General features: G+C 48.6%; 1 protein-coding gene across 1 annotated transcript in view; it reads right to left on the bottom strand.

Annotated features, from left to right (window-relative positions):
* The window catches only part of specc1lb (sperm antigen with calponin homology and coiled-coil domains 1-like b), a 29,964-nt gene extending 6,285 nt beyond the window's left edge, over nucleotides 1–23,679 (bottom strand). The window contains exons 1-13 of the mRNA XM_062554407.1: nucleotides 23,511–23,679; nucleotides 15,673–15,868; nucleotides 15,437–15,581; nucleotides 13,421–15,135; nucleotides 12,499–12,706; nucleotides 12,118–12,191; nucleotides 11,842–12,017; nucleotides 11,443–11,606; nucleotides 11,076–11,188; nucleotides 7,690–7,768; nucleotides 7,066–7,155; nucleotides 5,861–6,023; nucleotides 3,711–3,813 (exon numbers count right to left, since the gene is read on the bottom strand). Of these exons, the coding sequence (XP_062410391.1) occupies nucleotides 3,711–3,813; nucleotides 5,861–6,023; nucleotides 7,066–7,155; nucleotides 7,690–7,768; nucleotides 11,076–11,188; nucleotides 11,443–11,606; nucleotides 11,842–12,017; nucleotides 12,118–12,191; nucleotides 12,499–12,706; nucleotides 13,421–15,135; nucleotides 15,437–15,581; nucleotides 15,673–15,831 (3,189 nt within the window). The 5' untranslated portion in view covers nucleotides 15,832–15,868; nucleotides 23,511–23,679. The remainder of the gene's footprint in view (nucleotides 1–3,710; nucleotides 3,814–5,860; nucleotides 6,024–7,065; nucleotides 7,156–7,689; nucleotides 7,769–11,075; nucleotides 11,189–11,442; nucleotides 11,607–11,841; nucleotides 12,018–12,117; nucleotides 12,192–12,498; nucleotides 12,707–13,420; nucleotides 15,136–15,436; nucleotides 15,582–15,672; nucleotides 15,869–23,510) is intronic.
* Between the last annotated feature and the right edge of the window lie 1,721 nt (nucleotides 23,680–25,400).

Below are 25,400 nucleotides of genomic sequence, written 5' to 3'. Positions count from 1 at the left end.
AAACCGAATGCCGGATTCAGTGCATTCCTATTGGCCAATCACTATTAATGAATTAGTGTCCAGAGAGCCATTCTACATTGTCCTTAAAGCTTGACAGGATATCTGCCGTCTTGAAGAGAAGGGATCTAAAGCAAGAGTGCATACTGTGGCCTTTCTATTCATTGTTGCGTAGTCAAGAATAAGTTAATAAGATCTTTTGAGGCACTTTTTTTTGCTGTATTCACCATTCTGAATATTTTAAACTCCCTGTGAATAGTAAGCCTCGTTTTCCTTGCCTCACAGAGTTCTCGGAGTCTCTTCTCAACCCAGTCTTTTTTTTCCCCCCATGTCGGATTTTAAGGTGACAGGGGTAAGCCAAGTGTGCTTAGTGACATTTCCCTTCTGAGAAGAGCACCAGAGCTCTGAGAAAGAAGAGTCACACTGGGACAAGCACCACCGGGAATGGACGGTGAAAATTGCTCCAGCCGCGATGAAGCAGCAGCAGCAGCAGGGGGGGGGGGGGGGGGGGGGGGATGGAGGCTGGGCCAGAGGGAGTGTTGTGTTGTGTGTGAGGGCGACGAGCTGATCCCAGATCAGCGGGCAAGCTGGGATGCAGAGCACAAGTCACGCGGTGAGACTGAGCACAGCGCAGGCTCCTCAGAGAGAGAGAGAAAGAGTGAGAGAGCGAGAGCAAGAGAGCAAGAGCAAGAGAGCGAGAGAGAGAGAGAGAGAGAGAGAGAACGTCCCACAGATGGATGCTAATATCTTGTTATCACAGATTCAAGAGTGAGAGATTCGACTAATTCACACCTCTCGCTCTCCCCTATTTCACACCGCGTTAGACCTGCACAGGTGCACACATACACACACACACTTTCACTTTTTGATCAGAATAAAATGGCTCCAACCACAAATGGTAAATGGCACTACAACCACCACCATAGACAAGAGATGGAGACATGACAACAGACAATGCAACATCTTCATGCTGTTATCACAATCACAAGGGCCTCATTCAGTAAGCTCCCTCTTGACACGTGTGTGTGAGTTTGGGCTCACTGGCTGACTTGAGGCATATCAGCAGAAACTCTACAGACCTTGGAGAACACACACACTCTGGTGATGAGCTCATGGCTTCATACAGGGCACACACACACGGGCACAGGCGCGCACACACACGGGCACGGGGCGCATGCGCACACACACACACACACACACACACACACGCACAAATAAGAGGTGCCAGACCACAGCCAATCAGAGGTGCCAGTCTTGTCTTGCTCTCATGTTGCAAGTGAGACAGTGACATAATCCCGCAGTGTCTAAAAGTTAAGAATTTCAAAGAAATAAACAGATACGATAAGTGTGTGTGTGTGTGTGTGTGTATGTGGGGGGGGGGGGGTACCTGCTCTTCATTCAGGGGCACCTTAGCACTGAAGATGCATACATTACAGACATACAACATGCCCACAGCAATGGCTAATCTAACATTCCACGTCGTCCTTCAGTGACAAAGCGAACATCTGCAGTGAATCAGCAGCAGTAGCTTCTTCTGCAAATGCAAAACGATTCATCTGAGTGAGCTGGCTTGTATCGGAGAGTATTCATCATGGCAACCATAAAAGCAGGCAGCACAGTGCGTACTATGGACATTCTCTGACGTTCTGGAACATTCCACCAAACGCACTGCTAGACACTCCAACACTCAACAACATTCTGTCTCAGGCATGAGAGCCATAGGCCCAGAGAGAGAGAAAGAGAGAGAGAGACAGACAGACAGACAGAGAGAGAGAGAGAGAGCAAGAGAGAGAGAAAAAAAGGGAGAGAGCGAGAGAGAAAGCGAGACAGAGACAGAGAGAGAGGTCACATGACCTTAACTGAGCGGTCAGAAAATCAGCAGAGGACAGTAATGTGTCCTTCCTTCCTTCCACAGTGGGCACTCCGCCTCGTCGGGTATTAACTACGACTAGCCGCTTGTTGTGAGCGCAACGAACATAATTGCACCGTGGAAAGAGCATGTTTTCAGAATCCATCTCATTCTTTATTACCCTTTAAGCTTCACCTCTCTATAGCCATCAAGTGCATCGAGACCAGTGCCAGGCAACTTTCCATATAATAAAAAGGGGCAAAAAAAACAACCATAACAAGCAGAATAGAAAACACCTGCCTTTACAAGTGACCAGTTTCTCTTCTTGGAACACGCTAATGCCCCTGAAGAAGGCGCTGCGTTGCTACGGAGTCAATGAGTCATGCAAACAACAGAGGCACGCACACATGTGAGTGCACGCGCAAACACACACACACACACGCACACACACACACACGGCGGCTACTGCGCCCTTCTGGTGGCGGTGATGATGGGACTGGTAATGAGAAGCGGTTGTGTGTGTGTGTGTATACGCACACAAGCAGGAAAAGGCCCCGTGGAGCGCATGAAAGATCATCTATGTGGAAACGGAAAAAAAAAAGTGAGAAAAATAAAAAAAAAAAGAGGAGGAAAGGAAGAGAAGAGGAAAGAGAGAGGCCTGGATGAGTGCTATTGCGTGGTGACTCAGAGAGAGGGAGCGAGAGAGGAGGGGGGAGAGAGAGACAGACAGAGAGAGGGACAGAGAGAGAGAGAGAGAGAGAGAGAGAGAGAGAAAGAAAGAGAGAGAGAGAAAGAGAGAGCACTCTATGCGCACAGCCAGAGCACTTGTAATGAACACATTAGGCAGGCCGGTGACAAACGAGCACTATCCCACCGCGGCCATTACCATTCATCATAGGAGAGGGGGAGACGGAGAGGGGCAAAAAGAAACAGAAAACAGACAGACAGACAAAGAGAGAGAGAGAGAGAGAGAGAGAGAGAGAGAGAGAGAGAGAGAGAGAGAGAGAGAGAGAGAGAGAGAGAGAGAGAGGGGGGATGTACTGTATATGCTGCTGGATCAAAAGAGCTTATAAGATTTGGAGCGGGCTAGAAAGGTGCATTTAGAAGGACAACAGAGGAAGACCTCAAGGCGCCAGTCACCGGGTAGTGACTTTTAAGTGGAACGAGGCGACCTAAAAATACCTCTCCCTAGAAAAGGTGACCCAAAATGCAGATCTCTCTCCCATGACCCCATGGGAACCCCCCCATGAGTCGCTCTCGCTCCCCATTGGCCGAACTAGGGCCACTGACCGACCCCTGGGGTTGGTTGGTGTGTGGCTGTGTGTGTGTGTGTGTGTGTGTGAGAGAGTGGACGGGCGGTGAAATCTGGCACACTTCCTGGTAGGTGCCAGCCTCAATGGGAGCCATGGCAACGTGGCAGGGCTGCCCGTCCGTCTTGGCTGATCAGTAAACACATTACGGGGGCCAGAGAGGGAAGCGAAGAAGAGAGAGGAAGGAAGTGGTCTGCAGCTCGCCTGGCAAGAATATCACTCTTATTCTCCCTGTCCATCACAGCCTGCTCTTTACATTCTCTCTCTCCTGGCATGTGTGTGTGTGTGTGTGTGTGTGTGTGCGTGTGGTCATCTTGTACGGGCCTGACTACAGCTTGAGGAAGTGTTCGATTATGATCAGTAGTCCAAGTGCACTGACTGAACCCCCGATGTCTCATTTGAATATCAATGGTTAAGTGCACGTGGTGCACTCTTTGTCATACATATTTAATGACTAGAAGAGGGCTTGTGAAGAGCAGTTTATGAGTCTGCGGGCAAGTGTGTGTGTGTGTGTGTGTGTGTGGGTCATGTTTGAGTGTAGGAGGGATGCATACCGGATAGCCTTCCGTCTTCTTCTGACACCACTTCAGCAGAGCGTTCCTCTTGGAGCCGCCATATTCCCTGGACAGGGCGGCCAAGGGGTCCTTCCTCTCCTCCCTACCATACACACAGAGAGAGAGAGAGAGAGAGAGAGAGAGAGAGCAAAAGAAAGAAAGAGAGAAACAAAGTGATTAACCGACAATCTCGCTAACACCACATCAGCAATCAATACAGCCCCAGTAATTTCCTCAACAAACCCATAATTATTGGATCGAGGGTGCACTCCGAGTGTGACATGACCCAATTATCGGGAGCATTATCACAACGGACCGCTTACGCCTCTGCCAGATGGACTGTAGAGAGTCTGGAGGAGGAGGAGTGTGTGTGTTGTGTGTGTGTGTGTGTGTGTTATGTGTGTGTGTGTGTGTGTGTATGTGTGGGGGGGGTCTATGGCAGTGATGATAAGCGTACTGTACACTGATGCATATTCAACACAGCCGTCACTCTAGATGCGTCATTAGCCTCGTCATCGGATGAGGGGGTGGGCGGAGGAGAGATGTCAATAACACAGACAGGGAGACAATGGGACGGGAGAAAAGGGATGAGAGCAAGAGAAGAGGATGAGAAGGGGGCATTAGGGGGGCATCAAGAGGGACATGACGACCAGAGGGCCCCAGGCAGGGTCTCACTTTACTGACCACTTTGTTTGTGCTTAGTTGGTCCGTCCAGACTGGACCGAGGCCGCCGTGGTCGAATTACAGCGATTGCGCTTGGCCAGGTACAGTGATGCACTGTTTCCTCTCTCTCTCTCTCTCTCTTCATATCTCTAAAAAACGCCTACAGCTGAGCTTTTGTTCCGGTCACCTCGTCCCCTCTTGGAGGGGGCCATTCAGCTCCCGAGTTGCCTTCCCATCATTCCTGGGCTCCGATGACACGTCTGTCATCGTCATCGAGAAACTGGACACCTACTGTTGCGCAACACTGAGTACCTACAGCCAGCTCAATGTAAAGACGCGATGACAAACCTCAATCATGCAGCGCCCATAAGACTGAGACTTACTGTAACAGGTACTGTACCTATTACCGTCAGGCCCCCACAGACGGGAAAAGGAGAGATTATAACAAAGATCCTTGATTACCATCTTTAACCCTCTCTGATTATAAGACTCACATACAGACACACAGGCTGGCAGGCAGAGAGACAGGTAGATACACGGGCAGCTCCAATAGTCAGGGCAACAGGTGTGCCACACAGGAAGTGAGACAGGAAGTCAGGCAGGAAGAACACAGAGAGAGAGACCTACAGAGGCAGGAGAGGACACTCAAGTGTGACAGAGAGAGAGGATGAAGAGACCAATAACAAATATAGACCTCAGAAACACAGCCATGCAGAAAGTGCAAACGAACAGGTGACGAGAAAAGAAAGCGGAAGTGACAGAATGTGTTCACTGAAGAAGAGTGTCAACCGTTTCGGAGTACAAATACTCACAGTGCAAAATCAAACGGCAAATGACTATATTTGAGGATTTTGTTTTGCACAAATAATGGTTGACAATTCTGTGACCTGCACTGCATTTGGGGAGAGAACAACAATGTGTATGACAGAGTCAGTCAAACGGGGACGGAGACTGTAAATCTAACAGAGGAGGACTCAACATTCTACTCTGTACTGGATTTGGTCACTTTCATACACTCCATCAAATTTTACAATTCAACCCGCAATACTGAATCACAGGCAATAACTTCATCATATGTATCAATGATGCTTCTATTTCTGCATATCTGGGGTTCCCATCTTTAACAAAACCATCAGTCTGGGATGTCTTCAGGCACTGCACTCCATTGAGTTTTATTTTGTTATGCTGCAAACACAGTTCCTCCCAAAACTGTGTTTGTTGTTAGGGAGGATGTTCATGATTCAAGCCTGAGTTTGAAAATGTCAAGATGCCTGCGCCCATCAACCGTAAAGGAAAGCCATATTGTATTGCATTGTATTGTTTATAAGCAGTTTTGTCATATTTGCATCTCATGGTTATAAACTTGTTCTTCTGACTTATCACAACTGGAACATAGTCAACTTGGGTGTCGGATGCAATTGTCAGCAGCTATATCCGAGGCCAATGAAACGAGCCATAACACAGGGCCGGGTGGTTTTGTTCTTTACCTTAAGCGTCCTCTGGCTGTGGGGGTGACTGATGCTGTGGGGGAGGAGCTTGAGGTGAGTGACAGCTGAGGGGAGGCGGGTCCAAGCGTAATCAGGGGGGTGGAGCCGCTGTTGTCCGTGACGGACAGGTCCCTCTTCAGCTCTTCACTGCTACGCCGAGACACTGAGAAACACAACAGGAGAGTCAGCAAACAAACTGAGCACACACACGCAGACACACACACGCGCACACGCACGCACACACACACGCACACACACGCACACACGCACACACACACACACACACACACACACACGCACACACGCACACACACGCACACACACAAACACAGCTGAAACCCACTAATCACAGAGACACTAATCACCACTTAACTGCTATAATGAGACAAAACATCAATGACAACAATTACTACATTTCCATGTACACCATATTCTGGAATAATTACAATATTCCGACTGCGCATGAGTCATGTAAACACCTTATTCCAGCTGCCATAACAGGATTAAGCTCATATTCCGAACCCCTAATAAATGCCTCTTTTAACTGGAATATTGTGGAATGTAAACACATTGGACAGAAAATGCCCCTTTTAGAATATCAAATTCCGTCTGAACATGTTCATGCAAGGAATTTAGGTAGCTACAGTAGGTTTGATGCTCTGACACTTGGCAAACGTAGGGAAAAGTGTGGCAAAAAGTTTGCACTTGTAGAGAGGAAAGATGATGTTTGATGTAAATTTATGCATTAAAACCTGAACGTTTATAAGTCATGAAGGAATTTCACAATGGGTGAATGCATCGTAATGCTCAAAGAAGGTTTGGCGCACCACCGCGCACATCTGACAAATGAGGAATCGCCACAAAGCGGCCAATTATAAGGCTAAAATGCAAGACATTAACGGCTCTAATCTGGCCAATTTCACCTGTATTTCATCTTCATGAATTAAATTTGGGGACAGAGGCTGTTAAGGTCATGATGCAGATACTAGCTCAACTGCACATGGCTATTTATTCCAAATATACTGATTAACATGTAAACAAGAATATCCCCTTTTCTGATGCACATGGAAACATCATATTCTGAATACTGCTGTAACCAGAATATGGACCTTAAGGGGGATATAGAGTGTATGGAAACACAGCCATTGATACCAACAGCAGCAAACGACAGATGGCACACAAACGGCACACAATCGTACACACACCTGAGATGGATTTGGACGAGTCAATGTTGGGCACCCGCTGGAGGGCTGAGCCTGAACGTGTGCCCGGTGAAGTACGGAGAAGGTGCTCTCCTGATGGGTTAACACACACACACACACACCACACACACACACACATTAACAAACAAACAAAAACAAACAAACACACACACAAGGATATACACACACAGAGATATACACAGACACACACACATGCACACAGATGTACACTATATTGGGTTTTAGTTTCATGTTTTATTGGAACAGTGGGGAACCAAGAGGCCTGCAGGTAGGCTGGTGTGTCCATAATAATGGAACAGAACACCCAAACGCACGCACGCACGGAGACAGGAGACAAATGTAAAGACAATACCAATACTTCAAAACCTTCAGTATATGGTATATTTATATAACCCCAAGCCCTCCTGAACTCACCCTACCTCCCAAAAACAGTCTTGCATATGGTATGGTTTGTGTAGGATCTGAGGCAAGGTCTGCTACACACCTGTTTCAGATTCCTGAGAGAGATTCCCATCTGCTTTACAGTGTGTGTGCGTGCGTGTGTGTGTGTGTGTGTGTGTGTGTGTGTGTGTGATGGGGCCCGGTGGGGTGCAGGGAGGAACATACCTGGCATACTGAGGTCGGAGTAGCTTGGTCTTTTGTCCACCAGAGAGGAGAGGGGTTTGGGCGTGGTCGCAGAGTGCCGCTGCAAACCAAGACAGCGCAGGTCAAGACCATTTCACATAGATATCATAACCTTTCTTTGGAACGAAATAAAGCTTGCGTTTATCAGCTGATATTAGCACATAGCACAAACAAGATGGAGGTCAAAGGTCGCAGCAGTGTCCTCAAACAAACTTCCTAGACAGTGGTGCGGTTTACACGGACTGAATTTAAGACCTTCAGCTTTCCCCTAAGTGCGACAGTGTCCAATCATCTGAGTAATAAAGTCCTAAAAATACGCGTCAATTACTTGTGGCTAACGCAGCTACAAACACACCATCATAAGGGAGCGCTTGTTTGCATCCACAATGCTCATATTCATCACAGCTCAGATGAGTGGGATTTATTGCCCTGTGGTCATGTCGAGCACCATGACTTCTGGGACTCTTACGCACACACACACACTCCCTAACTGAATTACGCACAGACGCTCGTTCCGCCGAGGTATGCGAAGCGTTTGTCTCCACAGGGCATCTTCTGGGCTTTACTGGATGGGCGCACAGACATCCAGCGAGTCCCAGTGTCTGTTCGTTTTTTGGCTCTCGACGACAAATGAAATCGAATGAAATCGCTAAACAGATTAAGGATGTGTAGATCATCATCCTTGCGGAAGAAGCGTCTATTTCCAGACACTGTGTGTATTTGAAGCGCTCGTAAAATGACCAAGTCTCACAGTGATGAATTTAACCAGATTGAGGATGAAGACATGCAGGTGTAAACATTTAGTGTAAACAACGTGATATAAGGGATATAAAACACCAGTTCTGCATGTTAATGGCTGTAAGTTCATGGAACAGCTTGAATGTGCTTTCTGTGTGTGTGTTTGTTGTTTGTTTTATTTGGTCCATCACACATAGCAGGACAGATCTGTAATGCTGTTCTACTGGACCTCTGGGATGCTGTGGGCTTCCGTGATTATGTCAGATGGAGGAGGAGGCCATCTCTCCTCTCTATGGAATCTCAAGGAAAACCCGTTTCCTTCCTCTCATATGTCCATCCTCCTCCTCCTCCTCCTCCTCCTCCCCTACTCCGCCATCCTCACATACGAGTCCACAGTCCAGACACATGACGGAGACGGTGGTCTGGACATACCACTGAATATTTCATCTTTAATAAACCTGTGTGACCTTCATGAAAGAGAGGTCAAGCTTTTTCCTCTGCACGGCTTTTATGACCATCCAAAGGAGCAGCCATGAAGGACTGCAGCGCTTCCTGGGAATATCAATCTCCCTGGGAGACATTTTCCCCCACAGTAGAGCACCATCTTCATTCACGGACCAAACCCATTGGCTGTCATGAATTAAGATTCTAGCTGAATGCCATATTGGCACGGTATGTGTGTGACTGTGTCCTGGAGGCAATGAATGATACCAAAAGAAAGGCTGCCACGAGTGCAGTTTCGCCACTAATCTACCCTGACATTCTGCATGGTCAACACAGTCCTCTCCCCACTCGAATAGAGAACAAACAAGAGAATGAAGACCTGAAAATAACTATCAATACCCCGCTCTGCATGTTTCTTTTTCAGCACAAACATCCTGTTTTGTCCATTAAAAGGTGCGCTTGCATTGTAAATGAAGCCTGAGCTGCGCGCTGAAGGAGGAGTCTCTCTAGAGGACATCCGCCTACGGAGCGTCCAGAGAGAGGTGGGGGGGGGTTGGTTGGGAGGGAAATCCCGTACGCACACCGCGCGCTAACATTTCTCATTTCTGCTTGTCTCAGTCCCTGCACAGCCCACCGCTTGTCTGTGTGGTGTCAAAGCTAGCCTCTGGGAGAGAGAGAGACAGACAGAGAGGGAGAGAGAGAGAGAAAGAGAGAGAGAGAGAGAGATAACTATCATTAAGCTGAGAGAGAGAAAGAGAGAGAAAGAGAGAGAGAGAAAGAGAGGGAGATAATTATCATTAAGCTGAGAGAGAGAGACAGAGAGAGAGAGAGATAATTATCATTAAGCTGAGAGAGAGAGAGAGAGAGAGAGAGAGAGAGAGAGAGAGAGAGAGAGAGAGAGAGAGAGAGAGAGAGAGAGAGAGAGAGAGAGAGACAGAGGCAGAGAGACAAACCGACATAGACAGACAGACAGAGGGACTACCCCTGGAGCCAAGGCATCCACAGTATTGTATGTAGATGACGTGCACGTGTGTGAGCACACATCCCATCCATCTGCTAACTCCATTAGGACGTCAAAGCCACATAAACTCCCCTTTGATCGCAGTCACAGCCTCATCACACGACGTACAAACAGAAAGGTGAAATCATGGAGAGGAGTTTGTCACATTATCAGAACACACAACCAGCAGGATGAAAACCTGAAATCAACTCATGAACAACCTCACATAACTGCCTTGCACGACAGAGAGGCATACTCTCTCCTGTGACATAAATCAACGTTATGAGGACCTTACGGCAGCCGTTAACAACCGATTTGTTCTCATGCGCTCTCAGAAGTCGAGTCCAGGAACTTATGGAATTTCCCTGAAAAACAATGGGCCAGCCTTCCTCCCCATCAATAGGGTTTATGCCAGACTACATTTCTTCATAACACCATCTACCTCATATGATACATCAGGTTTCTGCCCGCAGAGATCACGGGAACGGACACGGGATTCCACTGTAGCTTACTGTCTTATGACACTGCGTGTGGTTGAGTTCCAAGTAGAGGGAACGGATGCCATCCAGTTGACTGTAACCTCTCGCTAGCTTGCGCCAGGCTGACTACTCCCTCACAAAAATAGCAATGTAATTGTTCCATGAGCCAGATGTGTGTTGGTGGCTCAAATCCATCAGTCAACTGGAGTAAAACAGACTCTGGCTAGAGACGGCAACACTTCACGAGTGAGTCCCTCCACCACTCTGGCTGCAGAGTTCAAATATCAACAAGCGTTTACCAAAGACATTACAGGCATCCCATTCATTCTGGTCATGGCTTGGTCTGTCTGAGGCACTTTTCTTTGCTGAGTTTTTTTTTTATGATGGCAGACAATGAAAAAGACAGTTAATACTCTTACCGGTAGAACTAGTAATCTAAGAACCACTTCGGTGAATTTGAAAAGTGGATTAGAATGTCGAGCTCTTCCTTTAATGTCGGCGACCATGTTGGTGGTCCAAATGTGTTGCTTATTGTACTACCTAGCCAAGATGGCTAAAGCAGACACAGACCAGTGCTGAAGTTATACTGGCATGTTTGCTCATGTGCAGGTCAGGATTGAAATCACATCTGTCTTCTTCATTTTTAAAAAGAGGTCAAGTATGTGACATCGGTCGTGACCTTTTGACCCCTGTGACCTCGAGCTCACCTGTATCGGAGAGACGGCAGCAGCCGGAGGGGTCTTCAGAGGGCTCGGGCTCAGAGGGGTACGCGGAATTGCTGCCGCGGCGGCAACGGCAGGGACAACAGCGGGGACAGGTCCTGTGAAAACACACACACACACACACGACAAGATTATCATCAGTAAACCTCTGCTGCACAGTGTCTATATACAGTACTGTGTGTGCATGGTTTTCCGCTGTCATCTTCTACTTGTGCTTTGCTGAGCATCTCATACTTGCTATTTGCAAGTAATCTGTGCTTGCATCCGAGATTGCATTTATGTAGGTGTGTGTGTGTGTGTGTGTGTGTGTGAGAGTGTGAGAGAATGTGTGAGAGTGTGAGTGTGTTCACACCTTGTGAGGCGTTGTCGAAGCTCTTGATGAGTGTTTTAACAGTGGGCGATGGTTCAGAGGAAGTGGAGGAGCGGCGGCTAAGGCCCATACCCTGCCTCAGTGCAGCCAGGTCTCTCTCCACAGCGTTCATGTAGTTATACACACGCCCGCGCTCCTCATCCTGCCTGGAACACACACACACACACGCACACACACACACACACACAATCAATCTCTCCCTTATAGTTATAACATACCCTGCGGTAGGCTACACATTCATGCAGTTTCACCGCTATATGCATACATTTGCATATTGTCAATCAAACACTGACATTTTTTACGTTGGCGTGTAAATATGTACCCTGCACATAAACAAATTCACACACACACACACACACACACACACACTCGTTGTCGTACTTGCGGTTCTTGAGCTCGTCCAGCTCTTTGCTCATCTTCTCGTTCTTGTCCTGAGCCTCCAGCAGGCGTCGCCGCAGGTCCCCGATCTCCTCCTGCGCCTCCGACTTGATGTCGTTAGCGATGACCACCGCCGTCTGCAGGTCCGATTGAAACTGCCGCCACTCGGCAGACTCCTCCTGCACACACACACACACACACACACACACTTTATAAACCCTGATCACGCTACACATAACAAAAAGCCCTGGCTTATCAATGTGAAAAAGTCATACAAACCCGTATTTTGCGATTGAGGATTTTGATCTCCTTCTCCATATCATATCTTTGGTCTGTTAGCTTCTTGACTGTATCTAAAGGAGATGAGAGAGAGACAACAATCAGCTTCACCTGCACCTAGAGACTGATACGTCCCAACAAGATGCCTGTCAGATAGCACCCTCTAGTGGCCAAATGTATATGTAAACGACAACAGAAAGTAACAAATAAACAGGTTCTAGAGATGTGAAATTTCTAGAGATGTAAAATGTGGGTGCCATTTTCTCCATAAATGCCCATGTGACCTTCCGTGAAGGAGGGATACAGTAGAGCAGAGGAGGGAGAGAGCAACAGATCAGTGAGAGGTGAGACGAAAGAGAGGAGGGCGGCGGCAGGACTCACTCTCCAGGTCGGAGATGATGAGGTTGTCGTGGAGCTTGACGGTGCGGTGCTGCTCCACCTCGTCCTCCAGCTCGAAGATGGTCTCCTTCATGTTGGCGATGTCGGCGTCCTTGTCCTGCAGCTCCAGACGCTGCTTCTCCAGTGCGCGCTTCTGCTCGGCCAGCTGCTGCTGGACCTCGCCGCGGAACGCACCGAAGTCGCTCTCCAGCTTTGAGAGGGGGGGGAACGGAGGAGGAAATGAACTTTTTGAAATGTACCAGCCAATGATAAAATTCACCAATAGTTCACATATTCGCTCAATAGTAAATCATTACTCTGTGTTCCAACCACTTTCACATTTTACCAGCTACCGGCTGGTGCCTGGTGGTTCTATTGCACAACATTTCACAATTTCACTCAATGTTAATTCAAATTCAAAACTCAGTCAAGTCAAGAATATAATAATTCAAGAGTACAATAACTCCAGAAATTGATTCAATCCTCAGATTCTACAGTTCAATATCAGGTTCTTGTTTTCCGATTCCCATTTTAGGTATTTCTCCAGACCTTAAGGTGAAATCTGGTGCTTTTTCACATAGAAAGCTAATGCAGCCAGGCAGCTACAGCACTACACTCTGGGGGCATGAACACAGGGAACATGGGGATGAGTATGCCCCAATCTGTAACATTGTAGCTGTCTGAAAGCTGTAACTGCTGGCTGCAGTAACTCAAGCTCGGTAAAACCGATCGTTTTCATTTTCTGTCGTGCTGACAGCTCTCAGTGACCTTGAGAAACAGACATATTATGTGAAGAATCGCTGAGTTTCTCCTTTAACATCTGAATGTGTGGGAGAGAACATGATGCATATGTATGCGTATGAGTATAGTGTGTGTGCTGGTGTGTGTCTGCTGGCATCCTCCTCCTCCTCCTCCTCCTCCTCACCTTGCTGATGGCTTCTCGGAGCTGTGCGGCCTGGCCTCTGGTGTGTCCGAGCTCCTCCTGCAGCTGCGCGGCCCGGCTCTCCGCGCGCTCCTTCTCCACGCGCTCGCTGTCCAGCAGCTGGCGGACGTCGCTCTTCTCGCCGGCGCCGTGCATGGCCAGCAGCTGGGCCACCCTCTGCCGCTCCTGCTCCAGCTGCCCGCGGCACCGCGCCAGCTCGGCGTGGTCCGCGCCGGACGCGGCCCGCAGGGCCTCCAGCTCGGCCGCCGCCGCGTCCCGCTGCCTCCGCTCGGCCTCGGCGGCCCGCTCGGCGCGCTGCACGCGCTCCTTGAGCGCCCCCGCCAGCCCCTGGGCCTCGGCGTTCTCCTGCTCGGCCATCTTGAGCGCGCCGCTCAGCTGCTGCTGGACGCCGAGCAGCTGCTCGCGTTCGCAGCGCGCGCCCTCGACCAGCTCGCCGTAGCGCCGCTCGAGCTCGAGATACCGCCCGCTCTTGTGCGGCGGCGGCGCGTCCGGGTCGCTCGGGTCGCCGTTCCCGCCGGCGTACGGCACGCGGTGCTCGTCCAGCAGCCCGCGGAACAGCTCCAGCTGCCGGCCGTAGAGCTCCAGCCGCTCGCCCTGCTGGCACAGCGAGTCCACCAGCAGCGCGCGCTCCTCGCCCAGCCGCTCGTTCTCCGAGCTCAGCTCCTGGGCGATCTGCTGCAGGTCGGCGAGCTCCTGGAGCGTGGCCTGCAGCTCCTCGCACGTGCTGTGCTGGTTCTCCTCCATCTGGTGGATGCGCTCGGTCAGGCACGCCACCGACACCTCGCTGCTGCCGCAGCCCTCCGACTCGGACGAGGAGCCCGAGGGGGCGTCCAGCGCGTCGTCGCTGGACGTGACCGCCGGCTGGTAGGCCTCGCTGCCCTCGCTGTCGCCCGCCTCCGGGGAGAGCGGACGCGGACGCCGGTGGTGGTGGTCGGCCAGCAGGTCCTCCGTGGAGCCCCGGGCCGAGCCTTCGGCCGAGGAGGCTCTGGTGCCGGCGCTGCCCGGTCCGCCGCTGCTGCTGACCGTGCCGGGCTCCGGGCTGAGCGAGGCGCAGCGCAGGCCCTTGTCCGGGCTGTCCAGCCGCTCCAGGGAGAAGCCCAGCGCGTTGAGCCGGTCCTTCAGCATGCGGTTCTCGCTCTTCAGCAGGTTGAGCTCGCCGCGGATGCCCATGTTCTGGTCCTGCAGCAGCAGCAGCGTCGACTCCACGTCGGCCGCGCTGAACGGACCCGCCGGCTCCTTCTCGGGCGCCGCCTTCGCCGCCGCCGCCGCCGGGACTTCGTCTTCGTCTCCGACGTCGACGCCGTTGGCTAAATCGCCGCCGGGCTCCTCGCTGGCCGCACCTTCGTTGGTTTCGTCGGGCCCGGGCTCCAGCATCCCGAGCTGGGAGTGCATGTTGCGCAGCTCACCCCTCAGGTGGACGATCTCCAGGTCCTTGCTCTTGGCCAGCCCCAGGAGGTCCTTGACCCGGGCCTCCAGCAGGGCCTTCTGGCTGATCTGGCCGTCCGAGCGCGACTTGCTCATGAGGCTCGACTCGGACTCGGCCAGCACGCGGCAGCGCGAGCGCTTGGGCAGGGCGGCGGGGTCCGACGGACCCGAGGCCTTCTTGGCGGCGCCGGCTCGAGAGCGCTCCCTCAGGCTCTCGCGGCTGGAGCCGGCCTCTTTCGACTGAGACGATGGACCGCGTCTGCTCATCGAGCCTTCAAAAAAATGAAGTAGAACAAATAATCAAATACAATTCAAGGAGATATTGTAAAAATCTAACCAAGAAAATGAACTCTGCCAATAACAAAACGTCTCTATAGAAAAGGGCCGCGTTCCCCAGATTCGTTAAGAAGCTCTTAAGTGCTAAGAACTTCTTAGGAGCGTTCCTAGAACGTTCTTAGAGCGCTCCTAAGAAGTTCTTAGCACTTAAGAGCTTCTTAACGAATCTGGGAAACCCGGCCAATGTCTATAACTGCCATCATCAGAGGCAACTATTCTCCGAGAGAGAAAAGACACCTGAGGTGCTTCTAGTCTTGGTCTCTGGGTTGCTGGGGTTGGACGTGGTGCTGCCTGCCCTTTTGGTCTTGGTGCCGGTGTTGGTTCCTACTGCGGCCGTTCCACTTCCAGTGGTAGCAGCAGGCAGATCATCACTGCTTTTTGTCTGCCGAAGGAGACAGTTCACAACACAAGCAATTAACCGATTGGCTCAGAACCCCTAGTACAATACTATAACAAGAGAGGGGTAAATGTACCTTAGCTAGTGGTCCCGCGGCTGCAGTCTTTGCTGTGCTCTTGCCCCCTGTGCCCATGCTGTTGGCAGCACCCTCGGCTTTGCCCTTCTCGGCCTGCTGTGCTTTAGCGCCCCCTGCTGCCTTGGTGGTAGCAGCCGCCGGCCTGCTCGCCTTTTTCATGCTGGGTTCCAGACTTCTGATACATTTACTGCGCAATCTGAGGAGAAACATCACCAAAAAAAAGTCGCCGTTTATATAACTGCGACGATAAGATCGGCATGCGTTTAAATAACAACTTCAAACAGTACACTTGATCTTCTGAGAACAGGACATAGTTAATGATCAGGTCATTATATTTACTCTGGCAGATGTTGAAGTGCCTCAGTCTATCTGTGTTGGCACAGAAGCATTATTCTGCTTCTCTTGGCCTTCACTTGTGTCCTGATCCTCAACTGACTTATCTGGCAACACACATCCTCTAGTCAGTGTCCAGAGGACCTTGGCTTTGGTCCAGCAGACCACCACTAGATGGAGTCATATCATTCACGATCACCATAACAACCAGCACCAGGCTGATTGATTAAAGAACAATACCCAGATAAAATAGCAGATTAAGGCACGATCAATATGGAATGATGTGATAGCCAATAGACTTAGTGCTGCAAAAAGAATTCATACTGTCTACAGTAAAGTACATTGTCTATTCCACGGACTAACAACATGGCCAACATAAATAAAACACTCCCGAGTAGGTAAAGACAACCGCAACCATGAACGCTACACTTACTCACATCAAAGGCGTATCTAATGTCATTCAGACCCAACTGTGTGTACAGTTTCTCTTCAAGCAGCCGCTTAACAGACCACAATACTTATTACACGGCAGCTTACAAACAGTAGTAATCAAACTGTCAGGTACAATGACTGCTAAGCAGACATAACACAGACAAAACATTATCACCGGCAACAGAAACTTCTTACGGTGCCGATTCGCATTTGCTTTGGTTATAAGCCAATCTGTTTAATTCTCCGGCAGTTTACCTCATCCCCGCAGTAGTGGGTTTCTTCTTGGGAGAACACATTCTATTGCTGGTGTATAAAGTATAGTATGCTCTTTAAGTTCTTAAGTAAGTCCAGTGAAGGATAATGTTCACTCTCAAGTCCCTACGGAGTTGTTTCAAACACGCGTGCTCTCTCGGTCTCTCTCATTCACGTATTTTCATAATTCACACGGAGGGTGAGGGAACTGTCAAACTGACGCCGGTTTGAACACACACAAACCAGCTGATTGGAGGGTCTTAGGCCAGACAGAGCTGTTTCTCTTATCACCTCATCATGGGCGGAGGGGAAGAGAGGGAGTGAGAGTGAGAGAGAGCGGGAGAGGGAGAGGGAGAGGGAGAGGGGGAAGGGGGGGGGGGGGAGGCCACTTGGGCTGTGGCCTTAAAAGGCTTGCTAGGGGCAGACTGGCCGTTGCTGCCTGAGGGGGTCAGATACTGGTGCCCTGAGAAAGGACGCTCGCATGCTCAAGACTTCAAATCTGTTTCCACACAGCCTGCTGGGATTGGGCCAAGTGTATGTGTGTGTGTGTGTGTGTGTGTGTGAGAGCGAGAGAAGAGTGAGTGAGAGAGAGAGAGTATGTGTGTCTGTGTGTTTGTGCGTGTTTGGGTGACAGACGGACAGACAGACAGACGGACAGACAGAAAAAGAAACACAGAAAGGGAGAAAAGTATGACACCCTACACACAGCACTGGGTGATGCATAATTAGAATCTAGGCTATGTGTTGATCGTCAGCGAGTAGATAGATTACAATAGAGTTCAAGGGATGGTGGGGGGGCACTGGTGTCTTGGCATTGCTACCCAGAAGCTCAGAGCCTTCAAGTCCACATTTCCGACCACCAGAGAGCCGTCGGCTACCCCCAAGAAAGGGGGGCCGACATTTGCCCCCCTCCCCCCGACGCGCCAAAACAACACAAGGGCTCACAGAAGTCTCCTCGTAGGATACACGCCCGTATCCAACTGGGAATGTCTATCTTCCTCTCTTTTACCAGCTCCCTTTGAAGCCGATCTGCCTGATCTGAAGACAAAACAAAGACGAAACGTAACAAAACAAATTTTCAAAAATTTTGGCTCAGTCGACCTCACACAGGTCGAGACGCGTGAGAAACCGACGCAGCCAAGTCGTGAGAAAACGAAGTCAGAGAAAAATACACGGACGACCATAAACAGACAACCTGTCTACTCGTCGGAAAATAAAAGCACAACGAAATGACCGACTAAATGTGGACGATTCGGTCTTTTCTAGGCTTTTGGTTAGAGGTCTGAGCGTGTAAGTGCAGGATGCCTGCCAGTAGTATTTCCCCCTATGAGGCTGGAGCAGACAATAACAGGCTGGAAAATCATAATAGAGCTGAGATTCTAGATGCTCAGAGGGAGTCGGGTCGGGAAGGGCTCGGGGTAACATTGCTCAGCTGAGAGGTTTGGGCAGCTGACACGTGCTGCTGACGCTACCGCAGCCGGTACAACACTGCCAGAACCTACGGCCTTACACTGAGTCACACACACACACACAGTTTCACATTCAAAGCCTATTACACATGTACTGTATGAAAACCACAATGATTACAAGCAGATATCATGATGACACATACAATACAATCACTGATGACCTCGAGCACCCACTCATTTGCATACAATTCTACTCAGAATATAAATGTACAACTGAAGAGTGAAGACATACTCTTAGACATACTCTTACTGTATCTCAACAAAGTAAGGACAAATTTCTCTAGCAAAACTGTCATCGGTCACAAACCCAAAGCCATATAGCCTAAGGCTACATACTGATGATGCATAGCCAGGTGCAATGAAGAACAATCAGATACATGTACAGATACTGCTCAGATACTGGTTCATACCATTAAATCGGATACTGGCTGAAACAATCTCCAATTTCACACTCGCTACATCAGTTCCACCTAACTCAGGCCCCAAAACACACACGTGCACACACACACACGCACTCTGAATTAGGATTATTATGCTACACTGGAGAAGACCAAAACATTGGCTGAGGCAATGTCCAAAGCATTGTCCATTCTTCGTCAATCTGCCTCATTTGCACAAACGCGCACGCACGCACCCACACACACACACACACACACACACACACGTATACGGACATGTTTTTAACAGCTTAACACACTTACAGCAGACACTAATTCACATTCCAGTGCTCACATTCCAAGACCACTGAAATATCGACACCTAACATTAAGCAGGTATTAACACACGCACAGTCACACACACTTTGGAGCTGACTCCTGGGGGAAAAAAGACCACCTAATAGGTCTTTGTGTGAGAGCGCTGTAAAGGAACTCCATTTGGTCGGAGCAATCACAACCTTGTGTGCATGTTTGAGAGAGAGAGAGAGAGAGAGAGAGAGAGAGAGAGAGAGAGAGAGAGAGAGAGAGAGAGAGAGAGAGAGAGAGAGAGAGAGAGAGAGAGAGAGAGAGAGAGAGAGAGAGAGAGAGAGAGAGAGAGGAGAGTTTGTAAGGTCCAATGTCCACTCATCCAATACACAAATAATATGGCCTCCTCGTCAGTCTCACTTTAATTGTGTACTATACAGTGGTCCCAGACCATTCTCTTCACTGATAAGTCCATTCAGTCAAGAATGGGCCGAACAAAAAGAGCATTTCACAATAGAAACGCACTGGTCTGCCTCTGAAATTCCAATTAAGCCTAAGACCCTAAATGAAGATGAATGAGTGAGAGGACCTTTTCTTGATTTTTTTTCCCTGAAAAGGGGAGCTCTGCAGTCATGTGGAGGACCCAGCAGTGACAAAACTACAGTCATCCCAGTCTCTCTTACACCCCCAATATTCAGAGGCCCTGCATGTGTCTTTTCACAAAGCAATACTCCCTTCTTACACATTCCACACCACAAGTTCAACTGACAAATAATTTCCCCAAGCGGCTTCAATACTAGTCACATGGCTTCTACACAGTCACGAACACACACGTTTTTTCTTTCAAGCTTAGCCTAGTTCACAAACAGCAGACGTTGTGCTACTGACTGTGCCACATGTGTTTAAGTGGTTTGTGTGTTTATTTGCCGACTACGGGGGTGAGACAGACATGCCAAATTGCTTTTCCTCCCAAGACTGTTGGGGGGGGGGATGCCTAATGCTGCTCAACACCAGGGGAAGGTTTCTTAAACAGGGCCTTGTTTGTTTCACAGAACAGGAAAAACAGACGCTGTACAGTGTGTAGGTTTAGGGGGTTAGTGGCAGGGAGGGCCACTGCAATGCCCACGAGCCCACAGATGGAACTTCCTGCTGACCCACTAAACGTTGACCTTCATCCTGACTTCCCTCAGTCCGCCCTCGACCTGTGCTGCCTGGTCGGTCTCAGGGCAGCCAATAACGCATGAAAGTCACGTCCGCGAGAGCTATTTATGACTCAGCCCTGCTACCTTTACCATGCTCCTTTCAGAGGGCCCTGAGGAAAACGTTTAGCCTATATGCTGAAGTCAGCGGGCCTCTTCTGACTTTGCCAAAAACTAGGACCAAATTCACATACCAATGCCAGGTGATGCTATTGTTTCATAAAAGCTAGGCTAGGACTTTTCTACTCAATTCCATACTGCACAGCCTACATATACACAGGAGTAACATAAACATAACCTAAGCACCATTCCAATGCATACCTTGCATTCTCTCTCTCTCTCTCTCTGTCTCTAACACACACACACACACACACACCCCTAATACCTTCTTTTTTACCTTCTCTATGGAAATTTCACGTGGGCCCCATCCACCAGACTAGACAACCATCAATTACAGGCAGAGAGGAAAACAGACCTCAACCAGGAATGCTTTTCATTGGCCTGCTGCGGAGGAAACCTTCACAGTTATCAGCGTCCCATCAAATATCAAACAGACCCATGCTACGCTGGCGCCACTCATACTTTCGACTCCAGAAAAGTGTTTTTTTTCTTCCAAATAAACGCCGACAACGACAGGTGAAGACAGGCCATAAGTCATGTTACATAAGATAAGACCCTGTGTGAGCGCAGGGGTCAGTCAGGAGCCTGGACTTGGGCGGGTAAATTCCTTTGAGAAGAGCAGGGTTAAAGGGATCCAGGTATCTGGACGTGCCGTCCTGAACGAATGAGAACATCCCTCAGTGTTCCAAAATAAGAGTTACTTCATCTTGCTCAGAGATCAAATTGTTGACAATGATGTTTATTTTTAACCTCAGGGAAGATGGAGCTAATCAGGGTTTGGTTGAAGCCCCTCAATGTTGTTTTGCAATATCTGACATTAACTTTGAGACAGAAACTGACACGGAATTGATCCTTTTAGTGTTTCGTCATCTCAGTTCATTATCTGACCTTCCTCTGAACGGAGCTACCATTTCTCAGATGGGGAGTGTAGTTCCCTAAGATATTGTGACAAATACACTTACACTAAAAGCAAACATTAGGCAAATCTTTTGCATTTTTGACCATTAAACAGTCCATTAAAAATTAGGAGGAAATCAGCGAGCAAAGAGGTCGGTTATCAAAAGGGTTTGTCCAAGAGTGGACGTCGCCGGGGGAGGAGGAGACACATCTGGGTCAGGATTCCCCCCACTGCGTGAGCCAGCTACTACATCCGCTCGACCTCGTTAAACCCAATAGCAGATATCTCAATCAAAGCTCCCAGAGGGGGGTTCACTAATCTATAAACACACTTTTGGCAAAGGGGGGGAACAGACATTCACATACTACACACTCAGACTGGAAGAATTCCAAATGCCCATCCTAATCTTACGATAAAGCACGTCCTCAACATGATCAGGCAGTGATGGCCTAGTCTACATGGTAGCCTACTAGAGTTGTGGTTTCACAGTGATTGCATTTGATATCGGCTAGCTGGGCTGCCAGAAACAGTCACTCCTCAAGCTCTGTTGGTGTACTGGCATGAGAAGCAGGCTAATGTGGCTAGTGTGACAGAAATTACAAAGAGTGACCAAGACTGAGACAGAGAGCGAGAGAGCGAAAGAGAGAGAGAGAGAGAGAGAGAGAGAGAGAGAGAGAGAGAGAGAGAGAGAGAGACACACACAGAGAGAGAGAGGGAGACAGGGCATGTCTGCACTGAGAAGACCATCTGCAGGCCAAAACCACAAATGGGCCGAAGCTTGTCATTAGTCTGTGTCCACAGATGCCCATGGTGGTGACATGAGGTTCAGCTTGGAAGCAGTTTGGTGGACCAGACGGAAGTATCACCAGACACCTCCAAAGCGCTGGAGTAACCTCATGTGGACAGTGTGGGATGGACGGACGTATGGGACAGTCAGCGCGTCAACCGGGCCGCGTGAAAAGTCCACCCTCACTGGGCAGTCCGGTGGAATGATGTGGCAGGCAGGCCTGCTGCTCCTGGATTACACCCTTGACACTGTGACACAGCTGTGCCAATGAATGAGTAGGGATGACAAATAGCTGGGGCTGATATAATAGCACCCCAAGACATTCCTAGTGTCCGTGTTGGAGGCAGGCCTCTGTGTCATATGCTCCACTATGAAACAATCAAACACATGGACATACACACACAACCAAGACAAAACCGCAAAAATAGTATGGCTACATAGACACAGACACAGACACAGAGCACACTGGGTCTAAAAAGATTCAACAGACATCTTCGTAATTCAATAATACAGCCATGAGCCACAGACACAACACCCTCGGCAAATGCCTCCCATGACACCCAACCCCACGCTTTGCCCCTAAACATGACCCCAGTCACTCAGTCCACAGTGAATGTGGCGGGGTCCCAACTGAAATGAATGCTGGATGAGCTGGAATAATAGTGGGGCCACGACTCCCCTGTGTTTGTCCACACAGGGAGGAGGATGCCTGGGATGTTTTGGGACATTGTGCAGGGGTGGAATGTGCTGTGTGCACTCTTCGAGTCAACACGGGAGTTTACTAAACAGGCCTCATTCACGTTTTAGGTTTAAAACTAGCTTGCTAGCTGTCAGTGCTGCTATCCATATTATGGGATATCACGATGCTCCACTAATCAAATGAACGCATCATGCATGAATGTAGCCAACTAGGCTGATACAATGTCGTTGATTGTGTTAATGTCAGTGAAGTTTTAATGACTAGAGTTCTTACCCAAAGAGTGCAAAATATTGTGTGGAAACCAGCTGGTCTATTATAGGGCTCAAGTGGGTGGTCTACAAAATATTTCTCAGAACCATGGGTTGCCACAAGGGCGAGCAGAATAAACTTATCACAAAAGGGGCTTAAAAGTGCGGTGTCAACACAGCCTGTGTAACATACTGGTTAACATTGGACAGGTTACTGCTAAAACATGCCCTGAAGAATCTTGATTTAACCACAAAGAGGGGTGGTGCTGTTTGAAGTGCATGCTGTAATCTTTAAGGTGTAACTTAATTGCAGAGAACAGGTATATTGGATGATCATTTATCTCCAAAGAGAGCAAGGACTATCGGATATACAATCTTGAATGACCTTATCAGCAATTCAGATAACGTTTAGTTTTAGCTTAACGTAAACGTTACCCGGCAGAGAGAAAACGAAGGAAAAGACTAGGCACGACGACAACTGACTAGCCAAAGCAAATCTACGCTAATGGGAAACGATACACAACCCAGGTTACTGAATACAAAACTGCCAAACCTAATTGTAAGCCATACTACGGGTTAAACAACCTACACAAAAATGTTGAAAGCGGTTGTTTCACTTTCACTGGGCCTGGACTTTACATCCAGCATGAAAAGCAGATAGCTAATGTTACTGAGCTAGAGAAGCACAACACAAGACAGGCATTTTATCTACGTTACCTCAGTTAGTTCCCTTTCGCGCACAGAAGGAATCCACTTTGAATTATATGATCAAAAGTGCGGTGCTGTGATGTTAAAATCCACACTCGCATACACCCAGGCAGGCCGGTGGCGACAGCATACGCTTCCCATCCCTTGACAGGACTCCCGGAGAAGGGAATGTTTCCCAATTCTAGAGCGTTCGCCTCTCTGATCGTAGTGAGAACGCATGGAATTGTGGGATATCGACTCTGAACTCCCTGAAAGCCATCGCTAATGAGCTTCGTCCTGGATTGTCTTGAATGTGCACATCATTCACTGGAGAGCTACAAGCACACGTAGCCTACTCATATCCACTTACACTACCGGAATAGCATCACTTAGTCACAGTTTGTTAATGGTTCTATTTCTGCAATATTATTCGGTGGAACTATCTTTAGGCCTACTGTCAGAAGAAAAGCAATGCACCGCATCAGAATAGGACTCTAGGGGAACAAATTCTAATAACCACCAGGAAATTCCTAACTTGAGCTTCTTCATCCTTAAAGTAATAGTGTTTCATAAAGCTAGCCTATAGAAATAAGAGTAAAATCCTTAGGAAATCCAAACATTTGTATTTTGCTGACTGTTAAGGCTGTGCTGCATTCTGTTTAGATTAATTTAATAAACACACACACACAAACACACACACGTGCACGTGCGCACACACACACACACACACACACACACACACACACACACACACTGGGCCTACATCATACACTCACAGTTTATGTCTGAGAACTGTTGTCTGTGGACCAGAGATTTTTGTCTAACTACCATTCTGAATTGGGTAAATTTCACCACTGAGTAAAAAAAAAAAAAAGATTTCCACCGTGAAACTATATGCAGCGTCAGGGACCACTAGCAGCCTTTACAGACCACAGAGCACTGGTTGAAAAACTCTAGTAATATGCACATGATGCATAATATACTGTAGCTACATTGATTAAAAGGTTTTGTCGGGAAACTGAGTGGACTGAGTAATGAGTAATTTTCTCACTCTTTCCCAAAACTCAAACATAAACTGACAAATGGGCTTATCCACAGACGCACCCAGATCATTGGCCTGATTGGCTGAAGGACTATCAAAGAGTACAGTCATTTGAACTATGCCCATTGATCACGCCTCTTGTGCAGTAAAAATACAGTGCAGACTCTCCAGACTAATGTTTAATCTCAAAAGATTGATTTTAGTCTGTTGATGATAATTTCCCAGATGAATGATGGGGGAAAAAGGGAATACTGAAATGTCTACATGGTCAAGATATTCTAAAACATTAACATACTGTCAGAAGAGAAACACATTTGTTATCATGTTTCCCTTACTTAGTCGACTAGCAGGAAATCATATGACTCATCCCTCATACAGTACATGACATATCCTCCTCCTCACCCTCAGACATGTCATGTGTGAAGAAAGAGTCAGGGCATGGGACATGTGGCCTGACATGTTTTGACAAACGTAATGTTTCGTATGAACTGTGGGAACATTTTTAAAGCTTACACCCAAGCAGAGGGAGGGGGACATCACCCCAGCTCGCTCCCCTCCACAGTCTTGTCTTTTTCGGGATGTGTTGAGGTCAGGTCTAGGATGGTAGGGAACCAGATGGACCAGAGGGCCAAGACCAGAGATGAAGGGCTGCACCTTCACGCTCAATGGGCTCCAATTATCCCGATCAAAGGGCCTGCAGATGAATGATGAATGCATAGGCTTTCATTCTCACACACGCTTCATCGCCCCTTTCATGAGTTTTTAAATATGCACGTGCAGCTAGGACTGACTGTATTCACTCTTCAGTTCACAAGGCAGGGTATAGGTTGTTATTGACATCAGCACATTGCAGTGGCCTAAGTCGCACTGTATGGATG

This window comes from Sardina pilchardus, chromosome 14 (assembly GCF_963854185.1).
Source record: "Sardina pilchardus chromosome 14, fSarPil1.1, whole genome shotgun sequence".
Lineage (NCBI taxonomy): Eukaryota > Metazoa > Chordata > Actinopteri > Clupeiformes > Clupeidae > Sardina > Sardina pilchardus.
The sequence above is the reverse complement of the archived record's forward strand: the minus strand, read 5'-3'. Positions and strand labels throughout refer to the sequence as shown.